Here is a 16,986-nt window from a genome sequence, read left to right as displayed (position 1 = left end):
AACCATGAGTCAGTTAAATCTCTTTCCTTTATAAATTACCCAGTGTCAGGCAGTTCTTCATGGCAGTGTGAAAACGAACCAATACACCATGATTGTACATTCCTTGAGGTCCTCACCAGAAGCAGATGCTGGCACAATGCTTGCTGTACTGCCTACAAACCCATGAGCTAATTAAACCTCTTTTCCTCATAAATTACCCAGTCTCGGTTTCTTTCTTTCTTTCTTTTCTTTTCTTTTTTTTTTTTTTTTTTTTTTTGTTGAGACGGAGTTTTGTTCTTGTTGCCCAGGCTGGGGTGCAACGGTTCAATCTCAACTCACTGCAACCTCCGCCTCCCTGTTTCAAGCGATTCTCCTTCCTCAGCCTCCCGAGTAGCTGGGATTGCAGGCATGTGACACCACACCCAGCTAATTTTTTGTATTTAGTAGAGACGGGCTTTAACCTTGTTGGTCAGCCTGGTCTCGAACTCCTGACCTTAGGTGATCCACCTGCCTTGGCCTCCCGAAGAGTTTCTTTATAGCAACACAAAAATGGCATAATATAACCTCTAATTTAATTTTGAAATACTTATTTTTGGGGGGGTGGGGGACATAAGGTAGGATTTCTGTTTTATCACATCACCACTGTTTTTATTTGGATTTTAACTGTGCTTTCAAGCACCTGAGTTTTGACAGAAATTCCCAGAACATACACTCAGTCATTTCTCTCAATCGCCATTATCAAATCATATCAAGGCCATTGGGGCCTCTAACTGGGAATGATTTAGGGTAATGAGCAAATAGTTGAGTGTTATTATTTCAGATTCCAGAACATGCATAGTCTGTGAAAAAGTTGATACGACACAGCGCTAAACAGCACAGAAGCTGGGAGCGCTGAACAGCATTACTGAGATGAATTTGGTGGAGAAGCTAACTCTGCACAGCTGCAAAACTCAGCCCTTGGATGCTAAGACGTGAGATGGTCTCCAGGCCAACTTAAACCATGGAATACACGTTTTAAATTATTTAATTGTTCTGTTCCTTTTGTTTTCTCCTCCACTGATTTTTATTCCTCACTTTTATTCCATACCTCTCTGTACCAAGTTCATTTTGATTCATTTATTTCTATCATAATTTTTCTCATTTTCTGTTATTTCATCGTTTTCCCAATCCTATCTTGTTATTCTGATTTGTAGCTGTTTTTCAAAAGCAGCCCTTTGTAATCTAGTGACCTTTGTACTATTTCCAAAGTCAGTACTTTTTAGTACAGCAGGTTCATTTCTTCATCAAACATAAATCAGATTCAGCTCCTGTTGTGAGCCAGATGCTACACTAGCTCAATGAGATGGCAGCTTTCTGTGACAGTGCTGTTTACCACCTGGGGACAATCTGTGCCTACTAGGGTTTGTCTGGTTAGGTATGTGAGGTAGAATGGCTTCTGGACTAGTTTACCTCAGTGTCCCTTAGCCCAGTCACATGTTCATACTGAATTGAGAGCTTCTCATAGTAGGCAATCAAAAAAGGAAAAGAGATGTTTTTTATGGGTCCATTGAACCACAAAGAAAAGAGTCTTTTCACCCATTAACTCTCCCATTACTGGTCTAGTTGAATAGCAGGACAATCTTGTCTGAACATTCACTTCTTGTAATATGGCTGACCATGGATCATGTACTAATGAATCATAATTCCTTCTTTTTTTTTTTTTTGCATGACAGAGTCTTTACTTTTAAATGATTATCGATACACCAAGTAATACATGTAACAAGTTCTTGAATTCTATCATCTAGTAATTTTGATTAAGAGAAACTAAAAGCAGCCCAAACAATTCCACTAGTATTCACTGTTCTAACCATTAGCAAGAATGGACTACTTTAAGGCTGGCTGCTGCTTCACACAGGTTACAAAGAACTATTTACTACTTTTTCATAGATAAAGCCCCTGACCTTCAAGAAAGTGTTAGGGAAAAAAATTATTTAATCCCTTCCTTTCTTCAAAGAACTGTTATGTGTTTTTTTTTTTTTTAACTAGATCTAAGAAAGAAAAAGTCAACACTGATATACATGTTGCTTGAGCCAAAAGGCATAGGAAAAAAAGACAACATATAACCATTAAATTCCTAAGAAATATGAGGTAAAAAGATGAAATCTTTAGACAATTTCTAAGTCTGTACAAAAAAGCTAGATTTGCTACTCTCCAAAAAGTGGAAGGACCTATTATATAATATATGGAAATAATTTAATGCCATTTCATAAGAATGTAACTAGAGCTGTGCTAAGCTTCATATTCGTAAGGGCATCTAAAATGCCACTCCACAGAATAGGTGCTTCTCTCTTCTATCCATTTATGCGGTAGTTTTCATGGATTTCTGGCCGAATGTCACAGACAAAAGCCAAGAGGTTGTCTAAGACTTCATCCCTGTTCTGCCGGAAGTACGTCTGGAGGATGGTCGTCTTCTCCTGGGTCTCCTTCTCCACTTCAGTGCTGCAACTGCCACGGGATCCCAGTGCCGCAGCTTCCTTGGCCTTGAATTCTTTCTCCCTCTGCAGGCGGTACTGTTCAGTTTCAGCCTGAGCTGCTTCTTTGGCCTGCTTCAGCCTCGGGTTCTTTCTTTTGCGGGCCTCGGACACCTTCTCGGCTGCCCGCTTCTCGGCCTGCAGCAGCTGCTGAATCCCTTGCGACTGACTAGCCATGGCAGCAGCGATTCTGAGCCATAATTCCTTCTTGACCATAAATAAATCACACTGAACCATCCTCCCCCTGTCTACCATAGACAGAGAGTCAGAAGAGTAGAGTAGGATTTCAGGATAACATCTGGATGAAATGGTAAGAATGCCACCTACACCTATCTCAGTATGTGACTTGGCTCTAGAATTTTTCAGTGCTGTCTATTAGAGGCAAGTTTACTCTGTTGAGAGAGACAGTTCTCCAAGTCTCTCAATATCCTACAGGCCTTATTGGGTGGTATGCATTGAATTATGTCTCCCAAAAAACATACGTTGAAGTCTAACTCCCACCACCTTAAAATGTAATATTATTTGGAAATGGGGTTATTGCAGATGTAATTGGTTAAGATGAGGTTATGGTAGAGTATAGAATGGACCCTTAATCCAACAGGGCTGGTGTCCTTAGAAAAGAAGAAACACAGAGGCACACAGGGGAGAATGCCATGTGATGATAAACGCAGAGACTGAAGGGCTGCAGCTGCAGCTGCTAGGAAAACACAAGGAAAAATTCTACCCTACAGGTTTCAGAGGGCACATGACCCTGCCAACACCTTGATTTTGGATTTTTAGCCTCTAAAACTGTGAGACAATAAATTTCTGTGGTTTTAGCCTTCCAATTTGTGGCAGCCCTGGGAAACGAATACGCTGTGTATGCCAAGAATACAAGGCCCCGACTGCTCTCCATCTTGGTCATTTCTCAGGGTGTGTTTGTGGGTCCTGTGGGAGTAGGTAATATCACCATCTTGGACAACGAGCAGGTTTGCTTATTGTTTGCTGTAAAAATGGTGGATTTTCCAAACTCTGCATTCCTCAGCTGCAATGGAAACCCACTGCAGATGCAGCATCCATCTGGACCATGTTGTATCACCCCTGTGGGACACCCACTGATGCTCATGCCGTTTGCTGAGCCATGAATCTTGTGTCTTTTGCTACCATCCATAAAACAGTTAACAGGCTAACTTACTAGCTTGTAAATAAGGTGCAAACAAATCCCAGACCTAACTAATTCCTGAAGAGGCTATCACTGATTGCCCCTTCCCAAGGTTATTACATTGAAAGATATAATACAGGGACCTTGTCTTCAAGGAGCCTGGAGTTTAGTTGGAGATAGGATATCCATATGACAAATTAAATAGCCAACAAGACAGATGATAGATGCTACAAAGTAGTGCTTGATTAATTATTACATTATTTAAAGTCTCATGTACTAGTATGTACCATAAAGGTTTTGAGCTAGGAAGAAGAGAGTGTCATGGGATGGGGTGCAAAAGCATGGAGGAGAGCTATAAGTAGGGTGTGGAAAGTGGTTAGGATTTGAATAGCAATATGCGCTGGGGGCACGAAATTCAGGGGAGAGAGCTGTTAATATCAGCTTCCTCTAAGATTCTAGGGCATTTGTTCACATCTCTCTTATAATATTTATTACATAATATTATAATCAGTCATTTGCATTTCTGCCCCCTCCAATGAGAGCTTTTTAAGGGCAGTAATAGGTTTTATTCAGTTTTTAAAAATATTTGATATGTCATATAGTAGGCATGAAATAAATATTGAGTTAACAGATAGATGGATGAATAAATGGAGGAATAAAAATGGAAAATGCATGATTTGCCAGAACAGGGTTAGTATATGTGACAGGAATACACAGTTAGAAAGGCAGCCTGGAGCCACACTGAGGAAACCTTGAATGCCAGGCTAGAGGGACTGAACAAAAGGGCTGCCATTTGCTAAAGATGGAAGTGACGTTAGAGTCATTTTAGGAAGATTTATTAACAGTGATGTACTCATGGGTCAGAGTGTAGCAGATGAGCCTACAGAAGGAAAAGCAGTTAAGAGGATATTGCAATAGCCCAGATTTCAGATGCCACACTACAATTTCACTTTTAAAAAAGATCCATGGCCGGGCGCGGTGGCTTATGCCTGTAATCCCAGCACTTTGGGAGGCCCAGGAGGGCGGATCACGAGGTCAAGAGATCGAGACCATCCTGGCTAACACGGTAAAACCCCATCTCTACTAAAAAAAAAAAAAAAAAAAAAAATTAGCTGGACGTGGTGGCGGGCGCCGGTAGTCCCAGCTACTTGGGAGGCTGAGGCAGGAGAATGGCGTGAACCCGGGAGGCGGAGCTTGCAGTGAGCTGAGATCGCGCCACTACACTCCAGCCTGGGTGACAGAGCGAGACTCCGTCTCAAAAAAAAAAAAAAAAAAAAAAATTCCATGTGATGTGACCCAAAAGATTAGAATCATGCTCCCTGCAAGTCATCAGGGAAAGGGAAGCCAGGATCATTGTCATACGAGTCTATTACAGGACACCGAGAATGATAATGTTTAAGTGGCTGGCTGACTTCCCAGCACCCTGTGCAACCTTGAGATTCCTCAGGATTTACTCCTCCTCTGCAGATAACTCAGTGGACAGCGGTGATCAGATGGCAACTTTGCACGTAGCCACTTATCATAATAGGGAGAAGTGGGTCCTAAGTAGCAGAAAGACACTTATCAGTTTCTGAAGAGCTGACCTCTCCTCTGGTTAGGCAAAGATGAAAGTGTCACCTCCCGCTGCTAAGTGCCTTCTGTGCCAGGAGTGCAGAACCTTGTTCACATTAGAGAGATGATTTGGACTTACAACCTGTCTTCACAATGTGCTAGTCTCAGCACAGGGATGGAAGACTGAAACATCTAAAGTGTTTTCGTGTGTTGAATTCATGTATTGATTATGTGTTTGCTCCCAATAATCACTGCTAAATGCAAGGCAGAAATATTTCTCCTTTGATCTAGATCACTGTACACTATCTGCTTAGAAGGCCAGCTTTCAGACACCTACCCTGCTTCCCTTAGCACAGGGGCCTTTGCTCCTGGAAAGAAATAGAAATCTCTCCACCGTCTTCTAAACTGCTTATGAGGGAAAACATCAGCATGTACCTGGCCATTGCAATTGTCTTTGGTCATATGCTCTGGGATTGAAAGGACTCTGTACCAGAACTTCCATACCAGTAAAAAAACAAGGAGATCAATGCATACTTGCTCACCAAGCTTGTTGCAAGCTTGCTTATCTTACATCCCAGCTTTCTTTGCCATCATCACTCAAAACCAGTGACTTATCTAGTGTATTTGACTCTCAGAGATGATCATTTTCCCCTCAACATTTTATTAAGAAAAATTCCAAACAAGCAGTTGAAATAATTTTACAGTGTAAATGCATAAACCCACACCTAGATTCTACCATTAACATTTTGCTGTAGTTGCTTTATCATGTATCTGCTTACTTAGAGTAGACCATTTCTTTCTATATTTTGTTTTGTATCACTTGGTCAAGATTTATTTCAAGGCCTGAAGACATTCAGACTAATCAAAATGGTACTATAGTAATTTATTATAATACATAAATAATATAAAATTTTGAAAAATGCTGACACAATTCTTAAACAAGGATACCCTTTGATTTTCAAAAGTGATGGCTATTTAACAAAATGCAAGATGACAATAAAACATCAAATAACTTTCACACACCTAAGGAGAACATAATTAGCAGCAATCTATTCAGACAAAACAAGCACAAATATTTTTACAATTTCCATGTTTATTTTTAACTTTGCTTCAAAAATCCACGATAAATGAGGTTCTTTCAAGTATAAGATTTCTAACACTTACAATTATGTTTTCTAAATATTTCTATAAAATATAAAGAAACCACAAACTATATTGTTTGCCATAAATACATACACCAAAAAGTAAAACACAATCCAACTGAGTTTATATATGATTTTCTCTTCTCCAACAACTTTATATGCTTTTCTAAATAATTTAAAATATTTTAATTAAAATCAGTTCTAATTCACCTATGCAGATTAGGGGAAACTGATGCACAATGAGTTATCTTTAAAAATAGCTTTTGCGTAGTTCTACTACGACCCCGACCCCCATTTACCACCAAATCTGTTGCTAAAGTAAACAATGATGCAAGATGCTGTTTGAGGAGCCCAACACAACCTGTAATCTTAATTTCCTAAATACCCAAAGATTTCAACTTTCTTCTGGTATAAAGAAAAAGACTCAAATCGCCAAAAATCATACAGTTAGTAGGAGGAAAAATCCATATTATGAAAATTATTTAAGTAAAATTTTATGCATTTCCCTGAAGCTACAAGCACTCTTTAGACAAGCATCAAATTACAGTGTGCATATGCAACTACAGCAATTTAGATTTGCTCCAGAACATATACTTGCATTAAAAATAAATAACTTTCTAATTATTTTATAGTTTAACTGGCTCAATAGTTTTGTGCCCTTTAAAAAACTGGTACATATAAATGAATGGCTACATGTTCATTTAAATCTTAAGGAAAACTAAAGATGAAGTTTGCTGTTTTGTTTTTTCTATAAAATGCAATACATACATACGCTTAATCACTGTTCTATAGTGAAAGAATGGGATGGTATGGACAGATGCAATCTCTTTTAAGTATACAATTGTAGGATATTCTAAATGGAATAAACTGACATTGACAATCATTTAAAGGAAGAAAGAACCAAAGTAAAAAAAAATTGTGCCAGGACAGAGATAGCTACTGTTAAAAAGATAAAAGATAAAAAGGGTTATCCAACACAAAATGTTAAAAGATAAAAAGGGTTATCCAACACAAAAATGAGACCTACAGATTCAAAAAACACTTATTCTGCTGTCTTAAAATATAAACACAAAAACCATGATAGGCAGAGGGTGCCTAGCCCACAAATTGAGGCAGTGTCATACAAAAATGAAGATGATACAATGATGTGACCTCATAAAGGAAATGACTAAAATAATATTTCCCAAATGTCCTCATGTTTATGATAATATATTAATGTACAAAATATCAAAAAAGTACAAAGTCTAGATTTTTCCTCTTAGGATTATAATAAACAATCAACCTTCTGTTTAGTGCATTTACTTTTATAAGCCCCCTCTGTTTAGCAGTAAATCTATATGAGTACATATATGCTGGTATTTTACCATGACAATTATACTTCTCACATCAAACTAGTGACTTGCCTTTTTACCCATACTTACTTACATTTCATTTCCATGATAAGACCAATACCTTCCTAGTGATGCATTTGAATCAACATATTACATAAAAATAATATTGATTTTTAAATGAATCTCTTTTGTACTGCGCCCTGATGGGTTTAACAGTTGAAACATAAAATGGTAACTGCAGTGCACTGTTTAAACTAATTAATAGCTGTAGGGAAATGTTTGGTTTTTAAAATACAACCAAGATGAGGCTGCAGAGTTACGAGCAGTTATGTTTTCACTAGAAGACAGTGAATGAATAAATAAGATGATTTTTTTCATCAGTGGCCATTCATCATTTTGCTTTTAGGAACCTGGAAGAAATTGTCTCCTTTGAGTTTCAAATGTTCTGGTAAATCACATCATTTCTTAGCTTCCTCAATATCACCGTGAATTGCTGAAACAAGTGACTCTAAGGAATCCAAGAAGTTCTTTTCTGATTAGTAATTTCCTCTATGAAGTAGCCAATGATAGTCACATTGAGGATTTTCCCACAGAAGTCCTAGTTCACTGCAGCCTCAAACTCCTGTGTCCGTGAGATCCTACTACCTCAGCCTCCCAAAGAGTAGCTAGGACTAATGGCGAACCACCACACCTGGCTTTTTTTTTTTTTTTTTTTTTTTTGTACCAACAGGATCTTGCTAGGTTGCCCATGCTGGTCTCAAACTCCTGGCTTCAAGTGATCCTCCTCCCTTAGCCTTTCAAAGTGCTGGGATGACAGGTATGAGCCACCTTGCCCAGCCAGAAGTCCTCTTTAAAGGCATGTATGGTAGGAGTTTCTGTGGATTTTTTCAGTATTTTTACAGTATGGATTCCACCCTATGTTCACCACCATCTTATGGACATTTCTACTTCCAAACTGGCCCAACCATGATAAATGCAGTGGATACACCATTTGGAAGGTTATCTACCACTTGTTCTGGATAGTTAGCTGTGGGGATGCCCAGCTACTTGGAGCAGTGGCCCAGGCTCTGCACCACTTGGCTCCAGCAGAAGTACGGCTGGTGCCTCCTGATGCCATGCAGTCAGGGGATGGGCTGTGGTGCAGCCTCCATGCATCTGGAAGAGCCGCAGTTGAGGTAGTGCCTGCACCCCCTGGACTAATCTGGGAATGTGGGTATGAGCTCTGCTGGCCGATGGACTCAACAGTTACCAGGCGGTGCCAACGACACCCTGCAGTGGGTCCTTCACACTGTCGACCCTACAGAAGCTGCCCAGCTACTCAGGGGCTGCTTCTCCTTAGAGTGGATCATTTCTCAACAATCTCTTCCCCTATACAGTAAAATTGTTTTCAGGAAGAATCATGAAATAAAACTAATAATAATATTGATCAGAAAAAAAGTAAAAATTTTAGTCAACTTTGTATATATAATTATGCTAGCAAAAACAAAATTAACAAAATACATACTGCATATAGAATATTACATATAAAAATATTATACCTTGCAGTTCATACTCTGTAACTGTATTAAATTTTAAATATAAATTAACTCAATGGTCACATAGAAGGACAAATGAAATAACTGAAGTTCTGTTTCTTGGTCTTTACAATCATTGTGCTATTATTGCTTGTTTTGAATCTTCCCTTTAAATGCAGCAATATGTAATCCCACAGGGATTGTTGGAGGCAAGGACTCTGCCCTAAGCACGTGCAAATGATTCCAGACCACTAGAAGCTTACTCGTGAAATGAACATGTGTCACAGTCATCTTGTGTTCTGTGGAGTCCTAATTAGGGAAAAGGAGTCGGGCTGGTGGAAGCAGGGGAAAGCAAAAAGAAGAAAGCAAATGAGCTGTAAGTCTGCCTTTCTTCATGGTCCAAGACATGTAGCCCTCCTGCACAAGTAACTCAAATAACTCACAATCTTCCTGCACCCGACTTATCACCAGACCCTTGGCTGATAGAAAAATGCAAGTTATCTCATTGTAACCTTGGCATTATCAGCACTCCGCGTGGCCCTCTTGAGCACAAGCACCATCCTGTAAAATTCCGAGCCAGCCGTTGTCTCCTTGCAGTCAGCTCCTCTCTTGCTGATCTGCCTGTTGCTCTCTTGCAATGTATTTTCTTACTTTCTCTAATAAATCTACCCTTCTTTACCTACAACTGACTTGGGAAATTCCTTTACCACCTGCACCACTGGCCCCAGATAGTTGTTACCCACAGCATGTTTGAGACCAACTTTACAGTTGGGAGTTTTCCAAATTAATTTCTGCATGACATTCACCACTTATTAAAAAATGAATAATATAATTGCTCACTATACACTTAGATAAGTATTATTAAAACAGTTGTAGTGGCAGTGATTGTTTAGAACTCATACAAATTTTTTTTTTTTTTGTAGGGAGGAGTATTTTGTCACTGACATTATTTAGAATTGCTGGCATGATGATAGTGAAAAAGCAGCCTTCGGTTGGTTTTATGATTGCTTTTAAATTCGGTACATTTAACACAGCCTCCTGATATTTTGCTCCCACTTTTCACACTTGGTGGTGTGAAAGGGAAAAAAGGATTGGGGGGACACTAGTTAAAGGCTGTAAAGACAGATTTTCTTCAGCACTGTTGCAATGGGAGAAAGTGAATTCGATATAGAGCTGAGCTCAGTTCCAAATACAGCAAAGAAAGCTGGGGATTAGTAGCCAATGAAGAGAATGAGGGGGTCCATGGATGGAAAATTACTAAGGGGAAACATCAAGGGGCATTCTTGCTAAACTGACCAATCAGGATTCTTGTTACAGGCAGCCAAGGACTTACATATCAAGGGTAGGGGATAAAGAACTTGATCAGAAATCAAGGGTATTTCAAGGCCACTCTTGAATCAAAAAAAAAGAAAAGAAAGAAAGAAAAGAAAAAGAAAGAAAAATCAAGGGTGATCAGATATCAAGGTGGGGGGATTCCTGCTAAACTGACCAGATGGGCCAAAGACAAGGCCCAAGGACAAGGTCTAGTTGAAAAGAGAGCTCAGAGTAACCTGACTACACTTTGGTCAAGAATAGAGTCTTTGTCAATGGCCACTGATAAGTGTATTAATTTTACTTATATTGGTGGAATATGAGTTAGTTCTAGAAATAGGTAGAAAAATAATACTGGAAAGATGAGCCATTAAAAGTAGTATTATAAAGTCAAAACCATTATTAATAATTTCATCAGTGTGAATAATAAATAACAAAACCCAAGAGGCGAATTTGTACATGACTTAATTCTTTTTTTTTTTTGTCATTCCGTCTCATTTTCCCCAAGTTAAATCAAATTTCAGGTATGAAGCAACTCAACTAATCTTTCACCACTTTCAGCAGGCAGTTTCTCACTTGCCATATGCACAGCCTGTGAACAATGCTGAAGTTTGTGTCTGGATCAGCAGAATAGTGTTTCTCCTTTAAAGCGTGACAGATCAACTTTCTGTTGACACCCAGTGCCCACAGGGTGATGAGGTTCCAGCAATCCCTGCCTTTTTCTCCCAGTCTGCTAAGAAAAATTCTGATACTGCCCCTCAGGATTATTCTTCCCACCATGGATCTAACTCAGATTGACATTGGGAAATATGGGAAAGATGGAAACAGGGGCTTTACAGCAGAAAGGGCCCCAGGTTTACTGAGGACTGACTGCAAGAAGTAGGGGGAGCTAAATGGAAAAAAGTCCCTTTGGATTATGGGTTCTCAGAGAGTATGGCTGGAGAGTTGAGAGCAGGACTGAAGAGTGAGTCTTCTGGAGCAGGCAAGAGATGCCAAGCAAGAGAAATGAGGTGTGAGGACTTCTCAGATGTGGTGCGGAGGGTTGTAAATTAGACCTCTTCATATTCTTTAGGAGATGCAAGAAAAAAATTATAATGATTTTTAAATGTTTCTGGATTGTAGGATTGTGTTTCTTATAAGAAAACCTTGCCTTGAGGCTGGCTGTACTCTGAGAGGCCTGACTCCTATGAAAGTTACATTGAGAATCCTTGAGTTTGGGGTGCAAAGCTGAGTGCTAGGTCCCTTTAACATTTACAATATAGCAATGAGGCGGCTTCAGTTTCTGAACTGAACCCGGTGGAGGTAAATTGATTCCACTCCTCTGAAAGCTAGCTTGAATGCAGTGACGGTTCTCTCAATTCTTCTCAAGAGAGCATAAAAGGGGCGAAAACTGGCTTTGAGACACCCCTGGATAATCACACACAAAACGCCTAATAATGGACAAAGAAAATAGCGATGTTTCAGCCGCACCTGCTGACCTGAAAGTAAGTACAGGGTGAGAAACTTTTTCTCTTACTTGAATGCCATTTATTGTTGACCCTGTTAGTAAAATGAGATTGTATGACCTTATAAAAATAAAGGAAACAATAACAAAATATTTTATCTTCTTATGTTAATTAATGGGTTTTACAAATGTGAGCTTATTATAAAGTGCTCTGCTTGGCAATTGATTTGTAGCCGTTTTTCTAAAACTCCAGGGAAATTGTACTGATCTCTACACAAATTCCATTTTAAAATTTAATCAGTGCTAACTGAGACTGCCTATAATGTGTTTCTGCACTTAAAAGATCCAAACTTGGCTTTGTCAGTTCAACATGTACTGGCATTTCTGCGTGTTTCTTTATTTCTTTTGGGGGAGTACTTGAAAGTAGCTTGATACCATCGTCAACTCATTCTACAATGGAATGTTTCTCTCTTTAGAAACCCCATCCTCATTCCTGCAGGACACCATATTAAATGATGTCTGGTCTAGTTCAATTTCACCGGAAAGGATACAAGCGACACTTCACTCCAGGGGTTGACAAGGTGTTTGGCAAAAAGAATGAAGGGGCCATGAATAATTCAGAGTGTACGTGGCCACGTATTATCCCATTAATTGGCAAGATTAAAGACTGGAGGGCATAAATTTTGAAGAGAAGAGTGAGGGAGAAGAAAAGAGAAGGAGAGAACTCTTAAGGACGGTGCAAAAGAGAGATTATTTCTTTGGCACTGGCATTCCATATTGTTGCCTTTAAAAGAATGTGTGGTTAAAAACTATTTTGTCTCTGGAGTTTAGTTACTCTGACTTGTATAAATCGCTCCTTAAATGAAGCTAAACTCTTGAATACATTATTAAAGAATTCACAGCATCAAATAGCAGAGGGTAGACAAGAAAATAAAAGAGGAGGAAGGGAAACAATTAAATAATGTATTTTTTACTCTAGCACATAACACTATGCACATCAATACACTTAAACCAACAATTTTCTAATCTAATGAGTGTTCTATTTCATTCTTCAATTTACTTTTAAATAATTCTTTCATTTATAATTGAGAAACTGAGTCACTAGTTCAGTGGCTGGCAATGGCAAAACAAACATATTTAATTCCTATCCTACAACCCTATGCAAATTATCATATCACCTTTACTTTTCCTTCCTACCACCCAGTCATGAAGCTGTAACTAGGAAATCAATTCATTTCTGTGGGGAACTCACTTATCTTCTTATTTTCAATCCTGCATCAGCCCAGAATTAATTGATTGTGAGAGAAAAACAATATAATACAAACGTGAAACACACACATACACAAAAAGGACTGTGGACAGGCATAGTGGCTCACACCTGGAATCCCAGCACTTCGGGAGGCCGAGGCGGGTGGATCACCTGAGGTCAAGAGTTCAAGACCAGCCTGACCAACATGGCGAAACCCCATCTCTACTACAAATACAGAATTAGCCAGGTGTGGTGGTGAGTGCCTGTAATCCCAGCTACTTGGGATGCTGAGGCAGGAGAATCGCTAGAACCCATGAGGTGGAGGTTGCAGTGAGCCAAGATCACTCCATTGCACTCCAGCCTGGTCAATAAGAGCAAAACTCTGTCCAAAAAAAAAAGGGGCTGTGTACACACATGAATCTACCCACAGAGAATCTTAACCTTAATCTCCTAACCTTCAAATCCTCTAATCTACTTTACCCCATGAAATTCAGGCCTCTCCTCCACAGCAGCTATTCAACAGAGTTGGAGAGTTGAGGAAAGAACGTAGAAACTGTTGCAGGAAGTCAGGGACCCCGAACAGAGGGAACTGCTGAAGCCATGGCAGAAGAACACAAATTGTGAAGATTTCATGGACATTTATTGGTTCCCCAAATTAATACTTTCGTAATTTCTTACGCCTGTCTTTACTGCAGTCTCTGAACACAAATTGTGAAGACCTCATGGACATTTATCACTTCCCCAATCAATACTCTCATAATTTCCTACGCCTGTCTTTACTTTAATCTCTTAATCCCGTCATCTTTGTGAACTGAGGATGTATGTCGCCTCAGGACCCTGTGATGATCGCGTTAACTGCACAAATTGTTCGTAAAGCATGTGTGTTTGAACAATATGAAATCAGGGTGCCTTGAAAAAAGAACAGGATAACAGCAATGTTCAGGGAACAAGAGAGATAACCACTGGGTCTGACTGCCTGGGAGCCGTGCAGGACAGAGCCATATTTCTCTTATTGCCGAAAATGGGTAAGAGAAATATCGCTAAATTCTTTCCCCAGTAAGGAATAACAGCTCTGGGAAAAGAATGCATTCCCAGGAAGAGACCTCTAAAATAGCCGTCTAGGAGTGTCTGCCTTATGCGGTTGCAGATGAGGGATGAAACACACCCTAGTCTCCTGCAGGACCCCCAGGCTTGCTAGGATTAGGAAATTCCAGGCTGGCGAATTCTAGTCAGATCGGTTCTCTGCTCTTGAACCCTGTTTCCTGCTAAGATGTTTATCAATGACAAAGCGTGCCCAGCAGGACATGGACCTTCATTAGCAATTCTAGTTTCACCCTGACCTTGTGATCTTGCTCTGACCTTCTGCCTTGTGATATTTTATTGCCTTTGAAGCACGTGATCTCTGTGGCCCACACCCTATTTATTTGAATTTATTAAATAAATTCCCTCCCCTTTGAAAATCGCTAATAAAAACTTGCTGGTTTTGTGGCTGAGGGGGCATCACGGAACCTGCTGACATGTGATGTCTTCCCCGGACACCCAGCTTTAAAATTTCTCTTTTTTACTCTTTCTCTTTATTTCTCAGACCAGCTGACACTTAGGGAAAATAGAAAAGAACCTACATTGAAATATCGGGGGCTGGTTCCCCCGATAGAAACCATTTCACTAGGGTTTGTATACAGTAATGTCTAGTTTATCTGATCTTAATTTTGTGACTTGGTGCAAATCAAGTTATTATACTTACATAAATAATTTGATATACTTACATAAATATGAATGCTTAAATAGTTACACTTAGGCCTTTTAGCACCAACATCTCCTGACTGGGTAGTTTCATTTAAGATCCTGTCTACTTCTACTTGGTAACACATCTTATTTCTTTTTTTTGAAGATATCCAATATCTCAGTCCAAGCGGTCAGTGCCCAAAAGAAGCTGCCAGTGAGACAGCCACCGTTGCCGGGGAGACGACTACCATTGCCAGGAAGACGACCACCACAAAGACCCATTGGCAAAGCCAAACCCAAGAAGCAATCCAAGAAAAAAGTTCCCTTTTGGAATGTACAAAATAAAATCATTCTCTTCACAGTATTTTTATTCACCCTAGCAGTCATAGCCTGGACACTTCTGTGGCTGTATATCAGTAAGTTAAAAATCTGTGTTTCTTTGGGGTTAGGGCTTAGGGTGTGAGTCTAGCATTAGCAATGCAGCCCTAATCTGCCATAGGCATTTCTGATGGGATTTTCCTTTTTCCAATATGGATACACCATTTCCAAAACCGGTGTTGATGGTTTTTTATTATTTTGTTTTGAGACAAGGTCTTGCTCTGTCACCCAGGCTGGAGTGTAGTGGCACAATCACAGCTCACTGCAACCTTGAACTCCTGGGCTCAAGCAATCCTGCTGCCTCAGCCTCCTGAGTAGCTGAGACCACAGGTCTATGCCAGCACACCTGGGCTAATTTTTAAAATTTGTTGTAGAGACAGAGTTCTCACTATGATGCCCAGGCTGGTCCCAAACTCCTGTACTCAAGCAATCCTCCCACCTTGGCCTTCCAAAGTGCTAGGATTACAGGCGTGAACCATGGTGCCAGGCCTGCTGTTGACATTTTAAGGAGACATAAACCAGAATTCTCTTTCTCATTTCTTTTTTTTTTACCAACACCGTTTTCTCCCCATAGGAGAGGAAGAGGAGGAGATTGGGGACAGGATGGGAAGAGCTGAGAAGGATGCTCAGGAGATTTTGACTAGTTCAGAAATGTAATGCATTTGTAGCTTTAAAAAAATTAACGGAATGCTAAGCTGTTTCATTTCCTCATTCCACCCACCACCTGTTTCTAGGCAACCTTGAATTTCCGGCTCCCTGAGCTCCATTTTGCACATGCATCTTTCTCTCCTCTGTTATTACGTGTTTGTTGATCTGACTAATCCCTTTGGACAGGTGTCATAACTAAGCCCTTTCCTATAGAGTTCTCACTTATGCAACACTGCAAGTATAGCCTTTGTTGACTTGTATCGGAGTTGCCATCTATACATGTTAATATATTTGATACAAAATCATGCACCATGATACAATGTGAAATATGTAGTTATTCTGTGCCTTAGATTTCTGGCTCAGAGCTTCTAACATTCTGTAACTTCCTGAATGATAGGAGTGATAGGAGCATCTTTTGTTTTATATACATACATTTGGTTATAATATTTGATTGTAGTCCTTAGATCCTATCACAGAGCTTCTAAGAATGTCTTTTTGTGTGTTAACGAAGTGACTGGTGGCTGAAAGCCCCTAGGTAACCAGAGAAACCAACCACATGCTTAGAGGATTGTAACTTTCAAGAGGGGGCTAAAGGTTGAGCTTAATCATGAATGCACAATGATTTAAAACTGACCTCTGTAAAAACCCTAAATGGCAGGGTTCAAGGAGCTTCCAGGTTGGTGAACATATCCAGTTGCTGGGAGGGTGGCATGCTCCAACTCCACAGGGACAGAAGCTCCTACTCTAGAGACCCTTCTGGACCTTGCTCTAGGTACTTCTTCATCTGGCTGCTCATTTGTATCCTTTATAATAAAGAAGTAATAGTAAGTAAAGTGTTTCTCTGAGTTCTGTGAGTCATTTTAGCAAATTGTGAAACCTGAGGGCTTTATGAGAACGGCCAATTTGTAGCCAGTTTGGACAGCAGTGTGGGTAGCCTGGGGACCTACTACTTCTGATTGGGATCTGCATTGGGAGGTGGTCTAGTAAGAATGTGCCTTTAACCTTTGGGGTCTGACATGAACTCTTGGTAGCTGCTGTCAGAATTGAATTGAATCATTGGACA

General features: G+C 39.9%; 2 protein-coding genes and 1 pseudogene across 2 annotated transcripts in view; 1 reads left to right on the top strand and 2 right to left on the bottom strand.

Moving 5' to 3' along the window:
• Positions 1-1,665: 1,665 nt before the first annotated feature.
• On the bottom strand, positions 1,666-2,678 carry LOC100436107 (V-type proton ATPase subunit G 1-like). The gene has a single exon (XM_054551125.2). It carries the CDS (start codon positions 2,664-2,666, stop codon positions 2,310-2,312), a length of 357 nt encoding a protein of 118 aa, XP_054407100.2. The 5' UTR covers positions 2,667-2,678; the 3' UTR covers positions 1,666-2,309.
• Positions 2,679-8,031: 5,353 nt separating this feature from the next.
• Positions 8,032-9,965, bottom strand: LOC100438441 (riboflavin kinase-like; annotated as a pseudogene).
• A 5,043-nt stretch (positions 9,966-15,008) lies between these two features.
• The window catches only part of TMPRSS7 (transmembrane serine protease 7), a 43,543-nt gene continuing 41,565 nt past the window's right edge, over positions 15,009-16,986 (top strand). Inside the window, exon 1 of the mRNA XM_054551530.2 lies at positions 15,009-15,313. The gene's annotated coding sequence lies outside the window, so the exon portion shown is untranslated. The remainder of the gene's footprint in view (positions 15,314-16,986) is intronic.

This window comes from Pongo abelii, chromosome 2, assembly GCF_028885655.2.
Source record: "Pongo abelii isolate AG06213 chromosome 2, NHGRI_mPonAbe1-v2.0_pri, whole genome shotgun sequence".
Lineage (NCBI taxonomy): Eukaryota > Metazoa > Chordata > Mammalia > Primates > Hominidae > Pongo > Pongo abelii.
The sequence above is the reverse complement of the archived record's forward strand: the minus strand, read 5'-3'. Positions and strand labels throughout refer to the sequence as shown.